The sequence below is a fragment of the Chrysemys picta genome, chromosome 3, assembly GCF_011386835.1.
Source record: "Chrysemys picta bellii isolate R12L10 chromosome 3, ASM1138683v2, whole genome shotgun sequence".
Classification (NCBI taxonomy): Eukaryota; Metazoa; Chordata; order Testudines; family Emydidae; genus Chrysemys; species Chrysemys picta.
Window position 1 is genome coordinate 204,005,420 of NC_088793.1, and position 24,880 is coordinate 204,030,299.

The 24,880-nt window shown below is 40.0% G+C and overlaps 1 protein-coding gene across 3 annotated transcripts in view; it reads left to right on the forward strand.

The window, feature by feature from the left end:
• CFAP61 (cilia and flagella associated protein 61) overlaps nt 1–24,880 on the forward strand; it is a 194,932-nt gene that overhangs the window by 92,939 nt on the left and 77,113 nt on the right. For all 3 annotated transcript variants that reach the window (XM_008173983.4, XM_024110661.3, XM_065589825.1), the window contains one exon: nt 24,727–24,825. In XM_008173983.4, coding sequence (XP_008172205.2) covers nt 24,727–24,825 — 99 coding nt within the window. The remainder of the gene's footprint in view (nt 1–24,726; nt 24,826–24,880) is intronic.

Consider the following 24,880-nt stretch of genomic DNA (forward strand, 5'->3'; position numbering starts at 1 on the left):
GCGGGGTAAGTCGGCTGCGATACGTCGAATTCAGCTACGCTATTCGAGTAGCTGAATTTGCGTATCTTAAATCGACCCCCCCGTAGTGAAGACCTGCCCCCAGGAGCTCACAGCGCCGCCGCCCAGAGCATTGCACTGGTGGCGGAGCAAGTAAGCTGAGGCTGCGGGGGCGGGGGAACAGCCTCCTGGGTCAGGAGCTCGGGGGGCAGGCAGGACGGTCCCGCAGGCCAGATGTGGCCCGCGGGCCATAGTTTACCCACCTCTGTCCTACACCATTTCCCTTGCAGCCCCTGGTATGGGGGTAGGGAGAGGGCCTAACTGGAGTGTGCTGCACTCCAGTAATCCCTGCCTCCCAGAAGTCCCACTAGGGGCATAGGCAATCACTGTAGATCAGAAAGCTGCAAACCAAATTGCCATGGTTATTATAAGTTGTCCAAACCAAAGCAAATCAACTGTGCAGGCAGAGTCAGAGAACAAGTACTAATATTTTTAATAGCTAATACTTTCTAACCTCGACTTAGACTGTTGAGATTTTAATGTCCATTACCTTGTGACCTGCCAAGGCTAAATACAAATGCTGCTTCCGGTCTGGTTAATTTATAGTTCTCCACCCTCATTTCTAATCCTTATGGCTCATGAAATCCTTATGGCTCAGAACTTAAAACCATCACTGCTCCAGGACCAAATATTGCAAGGTTTGGACCAGAAACCAAGGTCATTTTTGTTCCTTGCACTCATCTGTTCTTAGCTGCCACAGATGGGGACAAAGAGACATTTTTTGCGATAGGATATTTTCCTAAACAAAAATTTGGCTGTGTGAAAGTTGCTTGACAGGATTAGTAGCAGTCCTAGTGTAATGATGACGTGGTTGAGCAGAATTCAGGTGAGAAGATCAAAGATTCATAATAAATTATGTTTATTCAATGGATGGAGAAATAAAAAAGTTTATCCCATGAATAAAAACAAAACAAGAATCCCGTTCTCCTACAGCACATACAATCTATTAAAGTAAAAGAGGTCTAATTTTATGTCTACCCTACTTATTGTCATTGTTCTTGGAACACTCTTCTTAAAGAAAATGTTTGTATAATTTTCATATCTTGGCGATATGAATATCTTTTCCATATGAGTGCATTTTCAGGCAGATTAAAAATGCTTAAATGTGTGTTGAAAAGCTTTTTAAAAACCAATATAAAGTTTTAGATGCCAGATTCTGAATAGAATCCTCACAGCAAAGTATTCATTACAGAAACAAAATAATGGAAAAAAATATTGCCATTTTAATGACTCTCTGCCTGCTAAGAGCTGAGTTCAGGGTTTTGTATTTTTACTACCACTGTTGTTGATATCACAATTAGAAATATCTGGATAGCATTAGAGGGGGGGAAATAAAAGCCTTTTATGAAAGGTATTGCATTGTTATAAACAATTGACAGAATAGCTCCCTTTCCCACTCCCTCCTCTGGGCTGGCAATGCCTTTCTTTCTAACATTCAAGCCAGTGTATCCCCTGTTGGTGTAAGACCATTCTCCTCTGGTGCTTCTGCCTACCGCACCTTAGACTCTCTATCCCAATGTATTTTTTAGCTGTTACCCTTTTTTCTGTTTCTCACCAGGTGCTGTTACTTACTAAACTGTGTAACTGTGTTATGCATATGACTCTTGCAGTGTTGTTACTAATTTATATTATAGTGCCATCTAGAGAGCCTAGCTGCTTCCAGTGCCCCATTATGCTAGGCAGTGCACACAAAAGGAAGAGACGGTCCCTGACAAGCTTACAGTCTAAATAGACAAGACAGACAAAGGGTGGGAGAAAAGAAGTAGTAGTATCCCCATTTTACAAATGAAGAATTGAGGTACAGTGAGATCAAGTGACTTGACCAACGTCACACAAGAAGTCTGTAACAAAGCTGGGAGTTGAACCCACATCTTCTGAGTTCCAGTCCAGCACCTTAACCACTAGAGAATCCTTCCCATTTGTACAGCATTTTTCATACAAAAATTAATTGAATCCTTGACAATTTACCTTTACGGCTCCGAGAGAGTTCCACAGACAAGACTTCTCAGCAGTAAGCCTTATTCCAGCTGTGTTCTAATTAAGAGTTCTCACAAGATCTGTTTGTGTGATATTTAGGAGTACTGGTCTTGAAGACAATATAATTGGAACTTTCAGATTCATGAAACTTGAGTACTGCCACATAAGAACCATTAAGAACTCAAAGAATCAAAGGAGCTAGTACTCAGCATCACATTTTACATATTTTTATATTAATGTAGTATAAGCTTAACAAAGCTAAGTTTTAATTTTCATATCAGCAGTTGATAAAGAAAGTCTCCTGGTCAATGCAGAGACCTTTTAATACAATTTAATTTAATATATTCACAATTTTCTACCATTGTTTGCAAAGGTTACATGTACTAAAAATAACTAGATTGAATCAATTTATAAACCCCCTAATCCTTAAAAGAGGAAGTAGTTTTCTCCTCATTTTTCTTCCTACTTAATTATTTTACATTAGTAGTCACCATAGAAACACACAAATATAATTCACTTACCTGCATAACAGTCATTACAACTAGATTTTAGAAGTGATTTCAACTTGATTGAGACTGAGGAAATATATTTTTCATTAAATACTGAATTATATCTACTTGTTTGAAAGATGTAGAAAACTGCCTCTTGGTGCTATTGTATTGTAATATTAAATGTGGCAGTCACACTGTAGTTTGTGGAAAATCCATTTGAGGCAGAGTACTCCAGTTATTTTTCTAGGACATTCAGTGCTTTCACTGTTTGAACAGGGCAGATTCTAGCATCAGTTCTTATCATCCAAATGTAAAAATGTGCTCTGTAGCCCATCCTCCAAAATGCTGAAGTATATTTTGTATGATATTATTTTATTAGAAAATGCTTTTTAAATCCCTCATTTTCACTCATGGAGTGAATATCGGGAGTTTGGAGTAACACCCTCCAAACTCCTGGAATTGCCATACTGAATCAGACCAGTGGTCCATCTAAATCTGTGTCCAGTCTGACAGGGGGCAATACCAGCTGCTTCAGGGAATCCTGTAGTCATAGTGGACTATTATACCCTCCAGGAAAGCTTCTTTCTAACACCCCTTCCTTCAGCAAGTGGTTGGTTCATGCCCTGAAATATGAGGGTTTATAGCCCTAATGTTTTACCCCAGTGAATGTGAGTGGAGCGGTTCTTATTTTCCATGTGCCATTATCCAAATAAATGACTCCTGCTCCTTTTTCCTGAGTTCAGTCTTCTGCTTTATATGTTAGTTTTAGCTCAACAATAATTTTAGTTTAGTCTACAAACGAGTGAGAATTTTTTTCTTCAAGAATTGACCAAAAAGGGCACAACTGTCAATTACTCCTAGGCAGTTACACAGGAGAGTGAGGGTGTATAAGCCCCACCTTCATCAGCTGCATAGCCTTCCCTGATTGTGAGTCCACATGCAGGCGTGAAAGCAGGCTTCACACAGCCACTACACCCCATCCCTAATCAAATGTGTGCGAAGGGGCAAAAGAGAGGAAGCAAGCAGAGCCTTGGTTCTGCCCCATAAATTCATCAGCCAGCAGAGCTGAACTAGTGGTGGGGGTGAGAGGGGAGTGAGTAGCACTATAAATTGCTACAGTAATTAACTTCCCGGCAGGAGCAAAGACAAGCAGGGAAGGAATTGTGACTCCCACAATTCATACCCAGGGCTCCTCCTGGCCAGTGCGATTATATGCTTCTCCTTACACAAAGACAGGAGTTAGGGCACTATCTAGGATTAAGACAAGGTAGTGCAACATCACACCTTTTGTTAAACCAGCACAATGTTTGCATGTACACCAGCCCTAAAGCAGAGGCAGCAGCCTAACAATGCTCTTTTTGTGGAGAAGCAGTTCAACCCAGCAACATGTCAGTCCCTATTGTTCTCCCCGCTCCAAACTATCTCATTGGTGCTCTTGCCTACCGTTTGTTGTAGAATGTCAGAAGAAAAGACGATTTTGGATTGAATCAAACTAAAGAAGTACCAGGGACAGATTTTTAAAAGATGGACTTTTTTTTTGCATTGAATTACTTAGTCTTAGAACAAGAAGCAATAACAAGAAAAAGAGTTTGATCAGACATCAAGTAAAAATATATAATCTTACTTTCTCAGTGTTGTGAACATCAAGTTATAAAAAAAAATTGTGTCAGGACCCCCAAAAACCATGCGATTGGCTTAAAAGTAATTAGATTTTTAAACTAAGAAGTATTGGGTTATTTTTATTTGCCTTCTGGTTTTTGAGCTTTTAGAGCTCATGTTTTTAAGCTTTTGTCTACAACCATGAGTTCTAGAAATGTTCTTTTTTTTTTTTTTTTAAATGAAAGCTGAGATTCTGATTACACAATTCCGGGAGCTGAGGTTTTAAGAAAAATACCAAATACCATGAAACTTGTGACTAAACCTGGATAGTTGGAAACTGTGCATTTTTTGGAAGTTTGGGGTATACGGAATGCAAGATCTGGTTCTACCTGAATTTATTTTAGTGTGTGATCCTTGAAATGTTTCCTGTTATGGACCTATAGTCATATTGGAATAAATATACCTGCTTCCACTTATGTCACTGGATATTGAAATATCTACTGTAATTATTAAATCACTGCAGTGAACTTAATGTACTGGTCATGTGCATTATAAAATTTTAAATTGCTCTTAACTTCCTCATTTCAAACTTGATAAATTATGCATTCCTTACTGAGATATACTGGCATATACATGCTAAATTTAAAGTTATAAAACAAAGCCATATTTGAATTATTCAGCTGCAAAAAACAGCACCTGTAAGTATTTTTCAAGTGTGAATTCTGTTTTTAAAAGTACATAGTTCACAGTTTAAAAAAAAGACCTTGAAGCTGAGATCAAGCATGAGAAATACCAACCTGAGTTAAATATTTGATTTGAGAAAATTATGAGCAACTGGAAACTGGGTATAGAATGAAAGACATCTCATTTTAATGACTGTTGCCTCAACAACATTTCCACTTGAACCTAGTTTATAGCATTATATTTTATGCATTTTCTTAAATATTGACATACTCTGAAAAAAATATCCTAGTTCCCCATTCCTCAGAGTACTTGATTTGTTGTTTTTCATTTATTCTAGTTTTCCACAAACATTTAGTGTCAGACGGTGTTTAAGAATGGCAGTTACAATAGGAAAGTTAGGCCAGGGAAGAAGATAATTCATGTTATGTCATTTTTAGTTTATTCCAGCATATGATTCACTGAACAGCATGCTAACTAGACACTCTGACAACAGTTGATTAGAGTTTGGCTACAAGATCCCAGAAAGTTTCCTCACGGCAGTATTTTGTCATTGGTTCCAGTACAATGAACCAATTAGCTTTTTATCCATCTCTTTGCATATAGGTGGGGGAAGTGTTATTGTGTCCTCATTATGGAAAACGTCCCTTTTAATCCATGATTTTAAAACCTTGTTAATCCAACCTCTGGTGTAAAGAATGACTTATTCTCTGAATTCTATATATGTAGATGTACTATACACATAACAAATAAGAGGTTGCTGAGATCACAAAATGTAATACGAAGACACAGAATAGAACATATTTTGGCACTTAAAGGATCATTGTCTTAAAGTTTATTTCAGTAAAACATTGAATCTGGTCTTAAAATTAGATGGTCTCACTAGTTTGCTAAATCCCCGATTTCCTGTCAAGAAATCTGCTTCCCTCTGAAGGTATCTAAGAATAGCTTAGAAATACTAGTTTTTATTTTTTTTTTAAAGCACTATTTGCAACAGACCAACTACAACTCCTGTTATCTGGCAGCACGCTATTACACAATATCCTGCACATCTGCCCTGTTTGGCAATAGCGAGCATAATGCTTGCTGTTTAATTAGGCTTTTTATCTTTACATTTGTCTGAGAACATCTGAAGCTTTCCATGTTGCCTGTCACTAATTAGTTGACTAATTAAATAGTTAGTGCTTACTTGCTGATCACAGAGCTAACATGTAATGAAGGGTTTAGTGATCTTTATTGTTTTATTCTATCTGTCTTTGCCACATGAGTTGATATATGTATGCTTCCTTTTGACTGCTTTTTTTTTTTCATACCAAGGCAAATGCAAAACAATGTTGTAGTCTACCATGTGTTCAATGTCACTGGGCCTGCATCATTCAGACATTGTTGCCTTCCATCATTTCTAGTGAATAGAGATCAAGTTGTGACAGAGATAAATAGGATAGGTCATATCTTGCCTTGTTGTTAAATCAGTGTCACAATGGATACTGTCAGTGACTGATACTAGCATAACCTATAGGGAAGGCTATGAGTCAAGATCATCTTTCCTAGCAATCATTTGACTTTATTCTGCCAAAAATAATTCTGAACTATTACAGCCATATTATTATTTTATAATGAAATGGCTTGTTTTAAGTCTATTTTCAATTCAAAAACAAGAATATTTCTATTTTAAGCATTTGCCATTTTAAACATATTGTGCAAACACCAGGCTGGAACCAAGCATTCTGGCATGCTTTGTATTTGTATATATTTGTAGGTGTTGCTTTTTATTTTTTTTAAAACTATATTTAGGGCGAAGAATATTATATATCACAAAGGACCTGTTGCAATGTCCAAAGTAATCAATGAGAAGAAATGTTGATATTTTAATTCTGGAAAAAAAAAAGCTGGGTGACAAAGCATGATAATAGCACAAACAGCTCATTATGGAGCTTTGTATCTGAGTGCCTTGGAGTTTGTTGTAATCTGGACAATGCAGTTGAGAATAAAAAAGGACCATTCAAACTGCATCACAATCCATTTATATTTTCCATTTCTTTGTTTAAGTGGTACTGGAAATCACTGCTTTTCAGTTCTGTTCATGATTATTTTTCATTGTTTAAAGAATAGGGTGACCAGATGTCCCATTTTTATAGGGACAGTCCCGTTTTTGGGGACTTTTTCTTATATAGGCGCCTATTACCTCCCACCCCCGTCCCGTTTTTTCACAGTTGCTATCTGGTCACCCTATTAAAGAAGCATGCTTTGGAAAAGAGATTTTTCTACCCATCATTGAGATGTGACTATTGGGATGTTCAAAACAGGCTGTCAGCTGCCCATTGGGGTTTGTTGGTTTGTTTGTTGTTTTTTGAAGTACAGTGGAATTTGCAAGTTGAAATGTGAGATAGCTGGCTGGTTATGCTAGTAACTCTGCCCTCTGGTGTAACATAGGATTTGATTCTTGCTTACACATTTTTTAACGTTAATGTGTAGACTTTGTATGACAAATTAAGACATTTGTTTGAAGGTATTTGCTTATTTATTATTTTATTTTTGGATGCTTCTTGCAATGCCTTTTAGAGATCACTTTTGGGGCATAATTACCCCCTGCACCCTATGTTTCTGCAGTGCAAAGAGGAATACTATGGGTGCAATTTATGTTGAAATGGGATTTGGGAGGTGCACAAGGAGTGGTAATGTAACTGCGTGGTATGTTCCCACAGCAACATAACTGTGAACAGCATCTATACACCAACCAGATGTGTGATTTCAGTAGTATGCGAAACAGAAGGCATGGCCTGCTGGAGGGGGAGGAGTTGGAGAACAGCCTTTGTAGTCAGTATGTTCTCCTTGTAAAGAGGTGGGTGTACCATGACTTAATGTTACTCTCCATCACAGAGCTCCTCTGCCTCCAGGGGAGCCAATGCCAGCCTAGCAACTGTACTTGGGATGTTGGAAGAACCAAAAGGGCAGCTGCTACATGATATAGCCTTTTATTTTATTTAAAGTGAATTTTGTAATGTGGTATTACACCACCGTGGGTTTGGCTCTGGTGGCTACAGTGTCAAGCTTAACCGAGTGAAAGTCACCTCTGCTACTTGCTTCAGAGTTGGAGTCTCTAGGAACATATAAAGACCAAGGATAGTGACCACACATACATTCACCAGTACAAAGTCTAGTCCATTTTACTAGTTTTATTAAAGTTACAATTAAAGTTAAGATTACCCAAGCATACAGAAATTCTATACAGACTTATGCATAGCTACAAATGTAGTTATACTCACATCCTTAACAATAGTGTTAGGGTCTGATAGATGTCCCATGGCTTGATCATCAGTAAAGGAATGGTTCCTGCAGGAGTCTCCCATAGGGAGCTCAGTTTTCCCGTTCTGGGCATCCCCTTTTTATAATGTGATTCTGTCTATACCTACGTTCTGCACGTGTCCATAAAAGTGTCAACCCTCTTTTCTCTTATTGGTCTGTGTCCCCTGGAAACTTAAGGGACCCCAATTTTCTATAGGCTGTGTAAGTTCCCTTTATTCTCATTAGCATTGATGCACAACCTGTATCCCAAGGTTAAGACACATGTCTGAGACACATGTGCCTTTACAGCATTTTTATGATCTAATATTAATCTTCTGGGTAATTTTGTGTAGTATTACCACTTGGTACCTCTTTTCCCATAAACTTAGGGCAGTAGGTTATTTCTCGGTTATTGGCTTAAGTCATCATTTCTTGCCTCCAAGGCCTAAAATAGCTTAAGCTAATGTCTTGCAGGCCTCAACCTACGGGTTCTTGCATTTCAGCTTGTCTTACTCATGTCTAATACTTGGTTCCTGTAAATACTGATCAATCTTATACTTCTGTAATCCTACAAAGTAACTCTAATTAGCATACAATTAATATATATATAATAGAACATTGATTAATCATAACATCACACAATAAATGGATAATAAACTAAAATCATTGGCTACAATGTGGATGTTCTGAGATCAGGGGTTTTGGGCCTAGTTTTTCTCTGGATCTTCAGCTAGCCATGGCCCCTTCCCTTACACAGCTGCCCGTTTTACAACAGGACAAGATAGCACCTTGGTGGCTGCAAAAAATCACACAACTTTGTGAGACATGCTCTCTTTCTGTGTGGATGATGTCTGGGGAACGTCTGGCCCTGGGTCAACAGGGAGAACAAGCATGTAGGACAGAATCTAAAGCCAATGTGAGTCTTTCTACTGACTTCATGCTTTGGATCAGGCCTGTACTTTTCCTCTCACTCAAGAGCAGTACATTCAGTATTTGTGCCAAGCGATGGGGAGCATTTCAGAATATTAGATCTTGTCTTGTAACAACACTAAAAAGGATTCAAATTAAGCATTGAGGTTGCAAAAATTGATTTGCAGCATAAGGAAATAGGCCATAGTATTAAAACTACCATGTTAAAGAGCTAGAATTTACACTAGATGTTACTCACTGAAACACTGGGAGCCAGTCTTTTGCCACATTCATACAGCAACAACAGAGTAGTAGCAGACAAGAAACTCAAACACACTCCTGATGTTCTTTCCTAATCTGCAGCTTCTCAGGGCCTTATTTGCAGAAGCCAGTATTAGTAAGCACTGTACCTCACCAGTGATTTTAACTGCTACGTTCCAGGTGGTTATATCTAACAAAATCAAGTATACTGTTCCCAAGGTGGTCATATACATTGAGCAAGGGTAGAATGGCCGGGCCCAGTAGCTCACAGGTTCTGATTAGGGTTTGAGGATAGATAGCATAGCTCCCTGCCAGACAGTGAATTGATTGCAAAGACTGAGCAAAAACAGTTCTGTTATTAATAAATAAATAAACCTTGCAACATTTTTGAGCAGCTCTAGCACGGAAACATCTGGGGAAAGGAAGTTTGAGATTTTGACACCAAAATAGCCCTCAATAAGGAGAAGTCATTTTGTGTGTTCTGGTGAAGATAGGTTTTGATCAAATTCTAAACGTTTGAAAATTGCATTTTGTACTTGTTCAGTAAATTCTGCGTGGGAGTATTTCTCTTGTAAACTGTGCAGCTAAGGAGGTTCATAATGTGTGTGTCTGCCTGAATAATTTAGCTGCACATCTTCCCCACATGAGCTGAGACAAGACCTTTTGTAAGGTACCCTGCTCTGTCAGACAAACTTACAAGTGGTTCTCTCCTGCGGGTTGTTATGGACTAGAAGATCTTGGAAATACCACAAACCCTAAGTGAAGGGTGCTCTATACCTGTGCTTGCCAGGAGGCGATCAGGGTCCAAATTATACTTCAGAATTATAATTTGGTCCCTACTTATTCCTTGCTCCAGGAGGGGGGTAAACTGGATCAGCCCTATAATGGGTGTAGCTTACTTCTGCCAATGTGTTTAGGAGCGGAGACAAGGCTCCAAACATCTCCTCCCCCTGCCCACTTACCTATACAGGGCCCTGCATCAGCAATACTTTCCCCATCCCACACACAGACCAGCAATTCAGGTAGCTGGCATCTTACACCACCTTATCCCAGCACAGGCAGGTAACCCAGCTCATACTTGAGCCTAAAGTGGAGCTTGGGTAAAGGAAGAGAGAGGGAAGAGAAAGTGCTGTTAGTCAAGATTCATGTCTAAGTTGGTTGTAGTAATGCATGGTCCCTCAGTTTCCCTCTATTGTTGTCTGTGTTTTTTCCTTTATACTTACACTCTGGGGGTTTTATTGGTATGCATGGAGAAACAATACAGATATTCTTTAAAAATATTGACAAGATGCTAGGCAATACGATGATGTTGAGAAGAGGGTTTCAGGAGAGCCAAGGGGCAGAAGGGTTGGGTGTTGAAGACACATGGGTTGATCAGGGTTTAGACGTCATGTTGCTTGGAAATGAAGAAGACAAAACAGAATAAAAAGAGAACTAATTGAATTATGGGGAAACAGTCAAAGATGGAGGTTGGAGCAGTGTGTGTGTGAAGGAAACCATTATAGAGGAGAAAGCAGAGTTGAAATTAGAGACCATGGAGTTGACACAGATGAGGAATGGAAAGAAGGAGCTGAGAGTTGCAGAGATGTTAGATAAATCTACTGGAGAGCATGAAAGCAAGGAGAGGGGAGGGTGAGTTATTCAAGGAGATGAAATGGAGATCGGGGAGGGAGTTTGAAGATAGAAACTGGAAAGATTAAGTGTCTGGCAAAGACTAGGTCAGGAGAAGGGCTGAGATGGCGAGTTGGCCCAAAGCTAGCCATCAAATGAACAAAATGAAAAGAACTGAAAAGGAGAAGTCAGACTAGTGAGTATTATGGGAATTTAAATTGTCTGGGATAAGGGCAGGGATGGCGCAGATTTAAAAAAAAATCAACCATTAAAGTTAGGCGAGCTCAGGGAGTCTGGGGAAGGGAGCTGCTACTCAGAGGAAGGGAGGGAGGAGAAGTGAATGGAATGAAGTTAGAGGAGGAGAAAGGAGCAGGATGTGACAGGAGGAGAGGACCACCTTTGAGTGAGGATGATTAAGAGGAGTGATCACCAAAGAGGAGAGAAGCATCCCAAGCAGAGTCAGAGGAGAGAGCCAGGTTTTAGAGAGGGAGGAAAGAAGCAGGAAATAATTTGTGGATCAAAATGAATTTATTGGAGATATAGCAGGAGTTAAAGGGGTATCAGGAGGAGAGAGAGGGAGCACAGATTATAGGAATAATCTTAGCAGAGAGAGAATCTGTGGGGCACATATGAAGTCTGGAGTGAGGGGTCATTCTGTTGCTCCCCTGGCATTCAGGGAGGTAAAGCTGCAAGATGGGGGAGAGAGAGGAGCCCTTGTAGCTTCCTTGAGGAGAATCAGTCATAGGTCAAAGTGAAAATTCCTTGGCTTTTTGGAAAAATTGACAGTAAGATGAAGGAGACAGTGACTGCTTAATGGACTGGTGCTGCATGGTGCTTTGCTTATTCTGTCTGTGGGGTACAGCATCTGTCAGAGGGTGGAGGAAGAATGTCATTACTAGAGCTGGCTGGAAATTTTCCAACTGAAAGTTTTTCTGTCAGTAAATGCCACTTTTTTGACTAAATTTTCTTTTGAAAAAAATTAAATGAAGTGTTGTGATGATGATCGATCCGTTTTGATGTTATTGGAACAAAATGTTTTTATTTTTTGTTTTGAAAGACTTTGTTCTAAAAAATTTTTTAAGTCAGAATGGAACAAAAGTCTTGATTTTTATCAAAACAAAACATTCGACCAGATCAAAATGAATTTTTTTTAAATATTGTTTTGTGGGAAAATTTGTTTTAATTTGGAACAAAACAAAATTTTAAAATGGTGGATTTTCCCATAGAACAGAAAAAGTTTTGACCACCTCTAGCCACCAGAGCTGGGAAGGTATGTTCCTCTGCCGATATAGCCTACAATCAGCTGATGGCTATGGGGAGCCTGGGGAAAGATAAGGGATGAAAACCTGGCCCCACTGAAACTCTCATTGACGTCAGTGGGGCCAGGGTTTTATCTAAAGTGTCCGCTACTAAGAAGCCCTGTGGAGCAACTGACAGCTAGAGTCATTTTTAGTCCTGGTGCTGCAACTCCGATGGAGAGGGAACTGTCGAGGAAAAGCCAGTAATGATTGCTGAGAAGTTTTACAGAGAATGCAGCAAATTCTGGTTTTGAATTATTCAGACAAAATCTTTGAGAACCGTTATGTATGCTTGATCCAACGGAGCATAATTCTATACCTGGGAATCCTGTTAATTAAAAATTCCACTAGGACAAAAAAATGTATTTAAGGTCACTTCCTGGAGTCCTGTCTTGAAAGCGTCCTGATAAAAACTCCACTACAATGCTTCTCTTCACCAAAGCCATTTCAGATGTCTTGGCATTTTTTTCTCCAGTGTTGGTTCACTGGAGAATTGGTTTATCTTGGAGAACTCTTAATTAAAAATGTATAATTTCTTGATGGATATCTGTGTATCAGTTCTTAAGTAGGAATCCTGTTTTGAAAATCTAAGTTGATGTACATATGTAGTTTCTTGTCTGCCAATACATTTTTTGGAAGTCATTGTTCACACAATGATCTCTTTTGCTTCCTCCTTAGTTGGCACTCTCACTTAGAGCATAGTAAACAAGAAAGTCTGACTTCAGGTGTGGGGCCTTCATGATGTTGGTATGACATCCTTTCCACAGAGAGAGAATATTGCGCATTATTTTCCTATGACTCCTCATACTTATAAAATCATAGAAATGTAGGGTTGGAAGGGACCTCAAGAGGTCATCAAGTACATCCCACTGCGCTGAGGCAGGACCAAGCAAGCTTAGAACATCCCTGATAGGTGTTTGTCTAACCTGTTCTTAAGAACCTCCAATAGTAGGGATTCCATAGCCTCCCTTGGAAGCCTATTCCAGAACTTAACTACTCTTATAGCCAGAAATTTTTTCCTAATATCTAACTTAAATCTCCCTTGCTGCAGAATAAATGCATTACTTCTTGTCCTACCTTCAGTGGACATGGAGAATAGTTGATCACTGTCCTCTTTATAACCGCCCTTAACATATTTGAAGATCATTATCAGATGCCCCATCAGTCTTCCTTTCTCAAGACTAAATATGCCCAGTTTTTTAACCTTTCCTCGTAGGTCAGATTTTCTAAACTTCTTTATTACTTTTGTTTCTCTCCTCTATACTCTCCCCAGTTTATCCACATCTTTCCTAAGTGTGGTACCCAGAATTGGATACAGTACTCCAGCTGAGGCTTCACCTGCCTGTGCTGAGTAGACCGGGACAGATACCTCCCATGTCTTACACATAAACCAGAATGATGTTAGCCTTTTTCGCAACTGCATCACATTGTTGACTCATATTCAACTATAACTAGATCCACTAGAACTTCCAGATCCTTTTCAAATGTACTATCACCTAGACAGTTATTCCCCATTTTGTACTTGTGCATTTGATGTTTCCTTCCTAAGTACTTTGCTCTTATCTTTACTGAATTTCATCTTATTGATTTCAAATCAATTCTCAAATTTGTCAAGGTTGTTTTAAGTTCTAATCCTGTCCTTCAAAGTGCTTGTAATCCCTCACAGCTTGTTGTCATCCACAAATTTTATAAGCGTACTCTGCACTTAATTATCCAGGTCATTAATGAAAATATGGAATAGTAGCAGGTACCCAGGAGTGACCCTTGCAGGATCCCACTATAGATGCTCTCCCAGCTTGACTACGAACCATTGGTAACTACTCTGTGAGTATGGGTCTTTCAATCAGTTTTGTACTCACCTTATAGTAATTTCAGCTAGCCCACGTTTCTGTAATTTGCTTGTGACAGTATCACGTGGGAGTGTGTCAAAAGCCCTACAAAAATCGAGATATGTCACATCTGTTGATTCCCTCCCTATCTACTAGGCCAGTAACCCTGTCAAAGAAGGAAATTAAGTTGTTTGGCATGATTTGTTCTTGACGAATCCATATTGGCTATTCCTTATAACCCTGTAATCATCTAGATGCTTACCAATTGATTGTTTAATTTGTTCCAGTAACTATCCATTTACTGAAGTTAGGCTGACTGATCTATAATTTCTCTGGTCCTCTTTGTTCCCTTTTTTAAAGATAGGTACACCTCTACCCCGATATAACGCGACCTGATATAACACGAATTCGGATATAACGCGGTAAAGCAGCGCTCCGGGTGGGTGGGGCTGCGTGCTCCGGCAGATCAAAGCAAGTTCGATATAACGCAGTTTCACCTATACCGCGGTAAGATTTTTTGGCTTCCGAGGACAGCGTTATATCGGGGTAGAGGTGTAATATGTTTTTCCTTCTTCACTCCTCTGGGGCCTCAGCGGTCCTCCATGAGTTCTCAAAGATAATTGCTAACAGTTCAGAGATTGGTTCAGCTAGTCTCGTAAGTGTCCTATGATGAATTTCATCAGGCCCTGCTGACTTGAATACATCTAACTTATCTAAATAGTCTAACCTGTTCTTTCCCTATTTGGCTTTCATTTCTTTCTTATTGTTGTTAATATTATTTGTGTTGTTTGTCTGGTCATCGTTAACAATTTTAGTGAAGACGGAAGCAAAACTGGCATTAAATACCTCAGCCTTCTTGATGTGATCAGTTATTAACTCTCCTTCCCCTATAAGTAGAGGACCTCCACTTGTCTTCATCCTTTTCTTGTTCCTAATGTATTTAAAGAACAACTTCTTCTTCCCTTTTATGTCCCTTGCCAGGTGTAACTCATTTTGTGACCTAGGCTTTCTGATTTTGTCCCTACATACTTGTGTTATTCTTTTTGTTCTCCTTCCTAATAATTTGTCCATGTTTCCACTTTTTATCGGATTCCTTTTTGATTTTTCAGGCCATTAAAGAGCTCCTGGTGAAGCCATATTGGTCTCTTAATAGCTTTCCTTTGCATCTGGATAGTTTTACATTGTGCCTTTAATATTGTCTCCTTGAGAAACCACCAGCTCTCCTGAACTCCTTTAGCTCTTAGATTTTCTTCCCATGAGACCTTATCTACCATTCTCTGGATTTATTAGTCTGCTTTTTCAAGTCCATTGTCTTATTCTGCTGCTCTTATTCCTTCCTTTCCTTAGAATCATGAAATCTATCATTTCATCATTTTCACCCAAATTGCTTTCCACCATCAGGTTTGCAACCAATTCCTCCCTATTTGTCAGAATCAAGTCTAAAATGGCTGTCCTTCTGGTTCCTTCCTCCATTTTCTGGAGAAAAAGAAAGTTGTCCTCTATACATTCTAAGAACTAATTGGAAATTTTGCATTTTGCCATATTACTGTTGCAACAGATGTCTGAGTAATGGAAGTCCCCCATTACTACCACTCTTGTGTTTTGTATATTTCTGTTATTTGATCTAGAAATGCCTCATCTACCTTCTCTTCCTGATTTAGTGATCTGTAGTAAACCCATATCATGACATCAACCCAATTTTTCCCCTTTTATCTTTACTCAAAGACTTTCAACTGGTCTGCCTCTCACCTCCTTTTGGAACTCAGAACATCATTATTCTTGATGTATAATGCAATACTTACTTACTTTTTCCCCTGCCCATCCTTCCTGATCCCCTGTATACCAATGTTCTGGTAATGAGAACATGATCTTATGTTGATTCTTATATGCCAGAAAAGAATGCTGGTACCTGAACAATGGGAGAAAAAGAAAGGCGTGTAACTGACTTCAGCTCTGGCTGGCAAAGCAACAAGTCACAAGGCAGCAAGTAGCCAAGAAAGTAATTAAGATAATTTATAGTATCATAACATAGTTAACATGTCGAGAAAGGTGCACTGAGTGAAGGCCACTGTGCCAGATTTTAATTGAAAATTAAAGTGATTTCATTTATCTATCATATAATGTATGTACAGATTTGATTTTCCCCATTTCCACAACCTAGGGAGGTTATGGAATCTCCGTCATTGGGGATTTTAAGAACAGGTTGGACAAACACCTGTCAGGGATGTCTAGATAATACTTAGTCCTGCCTTGAGTGCAGGGGACTGGACTAGATGATCTCTCGAGGACCCTTCCAGTTCTATGATTATTATCAGCTATCCTTATTATACTGTAGCATTTGCTTCTCTAGTTTTAAATACTCCTCAAAACTGGCAATTTCTACAAATTTTTTAGAACTGTCTCGAGCTTTCATATTTAGAACCACTTTTATGAGATCAGGTTAGAGTATAATGGAATTCAAGTTGTCTGTGCCTTTGACTTAGTACGTCATATAACACCAAATATTAAGGTTGTTATTTAAATACTCTGCTTACAGGAGACCAGCACATCGGATAACCTTTTTTTATTATTCTGAGACTGTATTACTTCCTAGTACAATTTTGTCATTTACTTTAAACTACTGGAAAAGCTGCACAGGTGTGTAATATTTAGGTTCAAGAAAATGAAATGGAAACATTTAGATCCATGTGGGCTACTGCTCTTTACTTTGTGTTAAAAGGCTATTTGGCTATTTATTTGTTCAAATGAGAGGTTTAATGAAAGCAGTTAATTAAATGACTTGCTTAGACAGTTTTTGCTAAAAACAGCAAAAGCTAAGGAAGAATAATCTGGTAGATTTGCAAATGGCTCTTGCCAAGATGCCTGTAAGTAATATACTAATTTATTTATTTTTTTGCTTACTTCTTTTATTATCCTCACAATAAATTGGCAATGGGACCCTTTTTTATTTCAAGAACAAGGATGTTTAGGCCTTCTTTTGTAGATGTCCTCTAGAACCGTGCAATGAAACTCAATACCTTTTACTTATTTCCCTAGATACTCTAATCCCTCCCCGCTTGACAAGTATCTTTAGCTGTTCTTCCCTTTTGTCTCCACAGCAACATGAATCCCTGCAGGAATTATTTGCTTCTAAATTGCAGGTGCACTTGTGTAATGTTTCATTGGTTTGAGCTCTTAACTTGAAGACTTGTTCACAAAATGGTGACCTCTCCTTTTACAGCACTTGATGTTGGGCATTGTTTATATACATTAAAAGCATATAAGCCACTATGTTTCCTACTATGCAGTACCTGTTTTTCAGTATCTGTTGTTGTTTTTCAGTTATCAGGAGCTTGCTTTTAGACTGGCAGTGAGGAACTAAAGCCAGAATGTATGAGCCATTCTTTCATCGGCTTAGAAATAAAACGATATAAAAAGAACCCCAAATGTATTGATGGAAAGTATAATGATACTCAGCAGTGTCATTGGCCAGTATTTTCAAACCTGGCTGCTTTCACATAAATCTGTATTCCAGCACCTGATTTTCATAGATGTTGAGCACCTGCAGCCCCCATTGACTTGTCAGGCTAATTATATTTAGGTGCCTATATATGGATTTAAGAGCCTAACTTTTGGTGCACAGGGTAAAATTTTCCAAAGCACCTTTGTCACTTAGACATTTTTGAAAATGGGATTTATGCACCTGAGTTACTGACAGCCAGTTTTTTAAAGCTATTTAGGCCCTTATAACTGCAAATAAGGGCCTAACAGGATTTTCACAGACACCAATCTGCATCTTCAGGTGCCTAAATACCTTTAAAAATCTGGCCCTTTGGCACTTTTGGAAATGTCACACACAGACTTGAACATTTTGGCCACTAAATTTATGAAATTGACATAATTTCCATTATTGGGGGTTCATAACTTGGCTAGAAGAGATACTTTGGACTCTTGACATACAAAATCTTATTTTAGATATTTAAAAAAAGATGTATTTTACTAATCAGTGTTAAAGAAGGACAAATAATACAAAAATGTTTACTGGGTTTTCATGCTTTCCATATGACCCTATAACTTAAAAATAGCCTTCTATTTAAAATGACATTGTTCTTATGATTAGTGCGATAAATAAATTCCTTTTGAAACACAGGGGTTGCCATGTTGGAGCTCTCTAGTGGTCAGTCTAGTCCAACCTCCTGGTCTGGTCTCCAGCTATGAATTTGTCAGTTCTTACCTAATGCCTGCAGCCTGGACAAGAGCCGGCATCTGGCCTGCCAGCGCCACAGTTACACCCCTGTGACGTTCCTCACCGTGTTCTCTAGTATTGCCCAACCTAAATGTTTTTGTGTCTTCTGCTAATTTTGACATCTCATTCTTCACCTCCTTTTTGAGATCATTAAGAATATGTTAAACTACACCAGTCCTAGTACTGAATCTTGTGGCACTCCACTGCTAACCCTTTGCCAGGTTGAAAACTGGCCATTAATTCCTACTCTGTTTTCTGTCTCTTAGCCAGTTTCTCATCTATGGCAGTACCTTGCCTCTATGAATGCTTACTTCCCTTGATTTCATTTTGTGAGGGATTTTGTAAAAAGTTGTTTTGATAAACTAAGGGTGGTATTTTCAAAAGCACTCAGCATTGACTTAACTTTGATCCCATTAAAGTCAGTGGAGTGCATTGACATAAATGAGAGCAGAGTTAAGCCAATGCTTGAGCACTTTTGAAAATCCCAACCAAAATAATTTCAAGTGGTTCTCCCTTATCAGCTTTTTGCTGACATGCTCAAAAATTTCTAATAAATTCAAGAGGCACAGTTTTCCTTTAGAGAATGCAGGCTGCTTTATCCCTTGTTGTATCTTGTTCTTCTAAGTGTTTTAGAATTCTATTTTTAATTATTCTTTCAACCAAATTATCTGATAATGGGGTAAAGCTGACTGGTCTCCAATTCCCATTTTTGTATTTAAAAAATAATTAAAATGTCAAAGAATATGAAGGTTTAAACGTGGGACAACATGTCAACTACTTATTGTAAGGGCTTTCACTGTGCAATTATGTTTTATTATATGCACAGGAAGCGACACCTATCATTAAGACTGCCGAACACTTCCCATCGTAAGACCTTGTTTTCCGTTGCTTATAATTAGGGCTCCGTGTCTGTCACAGAAGTTGCGGAAGTCACGGATTCTGTGACTCTCTGTGACCTCCGTGACATCTGCAGCGACCAGTGTGGCTGACCCCGGGGCCGCCCAAGCAGCTAGCCCCAGGGCCAGCTACTCTGGTGGCCCTGGGGACAGCCACACCGGCCGCTACTGGAGTGGCTCCACAGCCAGCTGCTTAGGGAGCCCCATAGCTGACCGCACCGGCCGCTGCTGGAGCTGTTCTGGCGGCAGCCGCACTGACCCTTACTCGGGCGGTCCCTGGGATGGGGACTGCCTGAGAAGCTGCTGATGCGGCTGGCCCTGGGCACTGCCTGAGCAGCCGTCCTGGGGGTGGTGGAAGCAGTCATAGCTTGGTGGCCTCCCGGCATTGGTCCCATGGATGGCCAGAGCAGCAGCGGGGAGACGGGCATTGCAGCTGCTGCTAGGGTGGCCCCTGGCAGCTGGTGCCACTGGCCCTGCACTCCCTCCCCCAAGCAATGCCTTCCTCCCAGGGCAATCCCCCAGAGCACCAGCCCCCTGGGGGCCCTCCAGAGCAGCGGCCCTCCAGAACAGCAACCCCCCGGCTAACATTTAGTCGGGGATATTTATAGTACAAATCATGGTCAGGTCACAGGCTGTGATTTTTTGTTTATTGCCCGTGACCTGTCCATGACTTTTATTAAAAATACCCATGACTAAATCGTAGCCTTACTTATAACTTTGCAAAACTTTCACCATTCGTGTTGCGATTTTGTGTTCATTTTCTCTGCCTCAGGCTGAATTGTTCTAGAAAGTTTCTACAAAAAGAGTTCAGCCTTTTCTTAGTACAAGGTTATAGAAAAATACTTTGTTTTGCTCATGTTAATGAAGTAGTTGTAAGAAATTATTTTAGATGCTCTAGTGTCTTCATGCCTGGGAGAAGGGTCTTCAAATTTGGCAGGGAGGCCATCCTAGTGTCAGGGATGTGCCTTTCATTGTTCCTGAGAAAAAATGCCCAAATTTGACCAGATTATCAGCCTTTGTAAAATCTCAGTCTGCACATGCTTGTTAGAATCTGGAGGCTAGAATCTCTGAAGATTCTGTCTGTACTGAGCATGCTCCAGCCCCTCACATCTTCTAAGTGTGACTGGACTATAGGTAGGGCCCTACCAAATTCACAATCCATTTTGGTCAATTTCACGATCAAAGGATTTTAAAAATCATAAGTTTCATGATTTCAGCTATTTAAATCTGAAATTTCACAGTGTTGTACTTGTAGGGTCCTGACGCAAAAAGGAGTTGTTGGGGGGGTCGCAAGGTTATTGGGGGGGAGGTTGCAGTACTGCTACCCTTACTTCTGAGCTGCTGCTGGCGGCGGCACTGCCTTCAGAGATAGGCAGCTGGAGTATGATGGCTGCTGGCCAGGATCCCCGCTCTGAAGGCAGCACCCCCGCCAGCAGCAGCACAGAAGTAAGGATGGCATGGTATAATATTGTCACCCTTACTTCTGCGCTGCTGCCTGCAGAGCTGGCCCCTCAGTCAGCAGCCGCCACTCTCCGGCTGCCCCGCTCTGAAGGCAGCAGTGCAGAAGTAAGGGGTAGCATGGTATAGTATTACCACCCTTACTTCTGCGTTGCTGCTGTCAGGGTACTGCCTTCAGAGCTGGGCTCCCAGCTAACAACTGCCGCTCTCTGGCCACCCAGCTCTGAAGGCAGCGCAGAAGTAAGGGTGGCAATACCACAACCACCCCTAAAATAACCTTGCGATCCCCCTGCAACTCCCTTTTGGGTCAGGACTCCCAATTTGAGAAACACATGGTTTCCCCATGAAATCTGTATAGTATAGGATGAAAGCACACAAAAGACCAAATTTCACAGGGGAGAAACCAGATTTCACAGTCGGTGACGCGTTTTTCGTGGCCGTGAATTTGGTAGGGCCCTAACTATAGCAAGAGGATGACAGTTTCATGATTAAGTGGAATGCTACCCTGGAGAATTGGATTCTATGTCGACCTCTGCCACAGAGTTCCTGTGTGATGTTAGGCAAGTCACTTAAACCAAAATGTTCATAGTTGCCCAATATGAGACACTTGGGGGCAGATTTGCAGAAGTGCTGAGCACTGACACCTGCAGCCAAACTCAGTTGGAGCTGTGCTTTTGACATATTAAGTGCTATAAAAATGCTATAAAAGTATTCTGAAAATTCAGATCCTAAGTGTCGCCAATTTGGCCATCAGAATTGGTGAATGTTTTTGAGAATTTGGGCCTTAATCTCTCTCTCTGAGCTTCAGTTCCCAGACAGTAAAATGGGGATAAAAACACCACCCAATCTCACAAAGGTGTTGTAAAGATAAATTACGTAATGTTTGTGAAGCACTTGGATGTTATGGTTAGAACATCCTAGAAGTGCTGCGGAGGAAATTAATAATATTTCATTCAGTGCAATGTTGGAATGGATAAGGTGGCCTGGGGCCACACAGTGAGGATAAAAAGAAATATTAAATAACTACACATTTACTGAATGAGGTAGATTTCCTGTAGAAAAATAATATGGGATCATGTAATTAAAGGCAGTATCAGAGTGAGAGGGAAAATTAAAGTTTCACAAGCAACCTTAAAACTGTCATTTCCTAACTATTGAGTGCCTGACTTTGCATCCTTAATGTTATTTTAACTTGATTCTTTCAATGTAATTTAGTATGTACATTACAGTAGCACTCAAGATTGGAGCCCCCGTTGTGCTAGGTGCTGTACAGCATCCATGAAGAAATGGTCCCTCCCCCAAAGTGCTTACAATCAAAGATGATAAGTGATGTATGAAGGGGGCAGAGGGACAGATTTATACATTGAAACATCAGTAATTTGTATATCAGTTTCCAGTTATTGTCCTGATAACTGTATGTAAATTGCCAAGTATCTGAATATTATGGATCTTGACGATTAATGGTATTCATTCACACTCACACCCACAGTAGCAGCTCCAAATGCAGATGGCGTACTGTATGTTTTAAAATGCAGACGAATGGATTGGGTCTGTTTTTTCATTTACACTAAAGCCACTTTACAACACTCTGAGTATAAAGGGGCCTTAAAATGGGAGAAAATTATATTTATACCCACTTTAAGGACCTTTTGCACTGTTGTGTAAAATGTCTTTTGTGTAAATGAAAATCAGGCCTATAATCTGTATAAATATATGCACGCTGTTACATTCAGGTTATTTATTACATTGTGCCCAAAGTATGCATGGAGATTTATAGTAGATGATCCATAATCCAGAATTAAACTATTAATATGCATTTATAGAGTGGCAGCCATAACCTTGAAATTCCTTGGTTTAAGTATGACCTTTCACTTTGTTTGAATATATTTTTTTAAATGTATGAATAACAAATTAACATTAGTAGATAAAAAGCATACCATTTCCTTGTAGCACTTATATCTATCCATATTTAAGTGGTACAAAGCCTTGAAGATTATAAGGCTTAATCATTCATAATATTTATTTGTTTTTAAATGTCAGATCCAGGTTAGTTTAATATATTGTCGGAGCCCACGTTGTTAATCAAAATGCAGTGGGACAAATTCTCTTGATATGTGTCAAAAAGCACATGCAATTGAGAAAATGGCAGAATCTCTTGGTGCTTAGATTCTGGCCCACACAAATGAATTGCTCTGTGGAACCTGCTGGGGATGGCATCGAAAAATCTGCTGTTCCATTGACGAACCCTCCTCATTCCAAGAAATCCATTACAGGAAGTGGATGTACTCTCCTCGTTGCCAGGAATCCATTACAGGAAGTAGATGTACTCTCCTTGTTGCCAGGAATCCATTACAGGAGGTGGCTAGAGTATTGCAGGCCACGAGGCTCTCTCATGCCACGGTGGCCTCACTGTCCAGCTATTTTCCTTTGGCGACTGAGCCACAAACAGCACTGACAAAGTTGGGATAGCCTTATTTCAACCATCCCGCCAGCGGGACTGCTTCCTGCCTTTGTCGCATGTCATGTAATGGCACGTTGGGAGGAACCGGTCACTCATGAAAACACTATATCCTGCTTTGGGCAGTGCTCAGCAGGTGTGGGACTCTGCTCTAAGCATAACCTACACATTGTTGCTAAGGGTCTGTCCTTTTCCTAGCATGCACTGAAGCCATGTGAAAGCAGTAATTGTAGTTGTCCACTGATATTCATCAGCTGTCTGAATAACTGCACATTTCCAGCATGCATTGTGTCTGTCTGAATATGCGCTTTGGCCCCAATTCTGCAAACCACTGAAGCACATATCTAAATCCATTCCTATTCAGCAAAGCAGTTGAAATCAATGGAAGTCGAATGTGTGCTTAAAGTTAACGTTGCTTTGCTAAAACAGGGACTTTATTTCTGCTTTGCCTTCTCTTTACTTGCACTATCTTAACTTTGCATGGGTGTGGTGAGCTGTATGTTTACTAGAGAGACAGAAAGATATAGCCATGTTTAAACTCCCACATGAAGATAACACAAGGGTCTTCCTTCTACCGTTGCTGTCTATCAGCAACAAACAACTTTATTTGTATAAGTGAAGCCTCGGAAGGGTTCCGCTTGAGGGTCTGAAGCAGGAATGTCAGCCAGGCCCTCTTACGAAAACATCTGCTGAATCTTAACCTTATCCAAGAATTTGAATTAGCGATCCAGATTGTGGCTGGCACTAATGGAGCTCTACAGGGATTAAAGGGGGAGTAAGATCATCTTCACTAACCAGCATGGCCTCCCCAAAACTTGGGTTCAGATGTGAGGGGAAGAACAGGAACTGCACCCCTGAGAAGGTGGGCAGAGAGTGGGGACAGCCTTGGCTCCATCCCCTCTGTAGTGCCAGCAGGCAAAGCTGAACTGGCACGAGTGAAAGCAATCTACACCTAGTGACATGTATATCTTCCTAAGGGCAGGGGGGGATCAGAGAAGGAATTTTAATTCTATAGAGCTTTGTTTTCCCCAGAAAATTAGGTCATGTGGGTGGGAGCACTAACTAGAGAAGCTGCAGTGACTGACATGGTATTACACTCAAGGTTGACAAGGACTATTGTGTTTTAACTTCATGCCAGCTACTACAGCTAGCCAACGCTATGTCAAACACAACAGCCCTCCTCTACTCAGAGTGCTAAGTCATGCTTAACACTGTGTTCATTACTATGACTCCTCAAGGCCGTTTTCTAACACAACCTAATTAGCAAGTGAAGGCAAGGCCTGAGTCAGTTCCTGCCATGGCGCACTTCTGAGGCAGCATCGATACATGCTTCCTCATACCCAAGTCATTGAGCAAAGGCTCAGTCTAGCTCTAGGATGACTTTCAAGTTAAGTGGTGACTGAAGTAATTTATGCCATATAGCTCTAGGGACACAGATCATAATTATTTGTATTGTATTTCTTATCTGTATTATGATGTAGCCCAGAGATCCCCAATCAGATTCAGGGCCTCATTGTGCTGGATTCTGTACAGCTAAAACAAACTTCTCAGGAATAGATTGGGAAACCCTGTTGGATGTAAACACTAATTATAACAGTACATTTCAGCAAAATCAAATTGCAAGTATATCTAACTGAACTTCAGCAAACTCATGCTGATCTATGTTTTGCATTTTGTTTTTACTTCTTTAGTCCGCACCTGAAGTTTAACAATCTGACCCTGATTTCAACTCATGGGCTTCCAGGAAAAAATCCACCAGACTCTAAGAACAGAGGATTTTTAATTCACAGGTTTGATTTAATTTCTAAATATTTGTGATAGTTTCAAAGGAAAATATAATACATG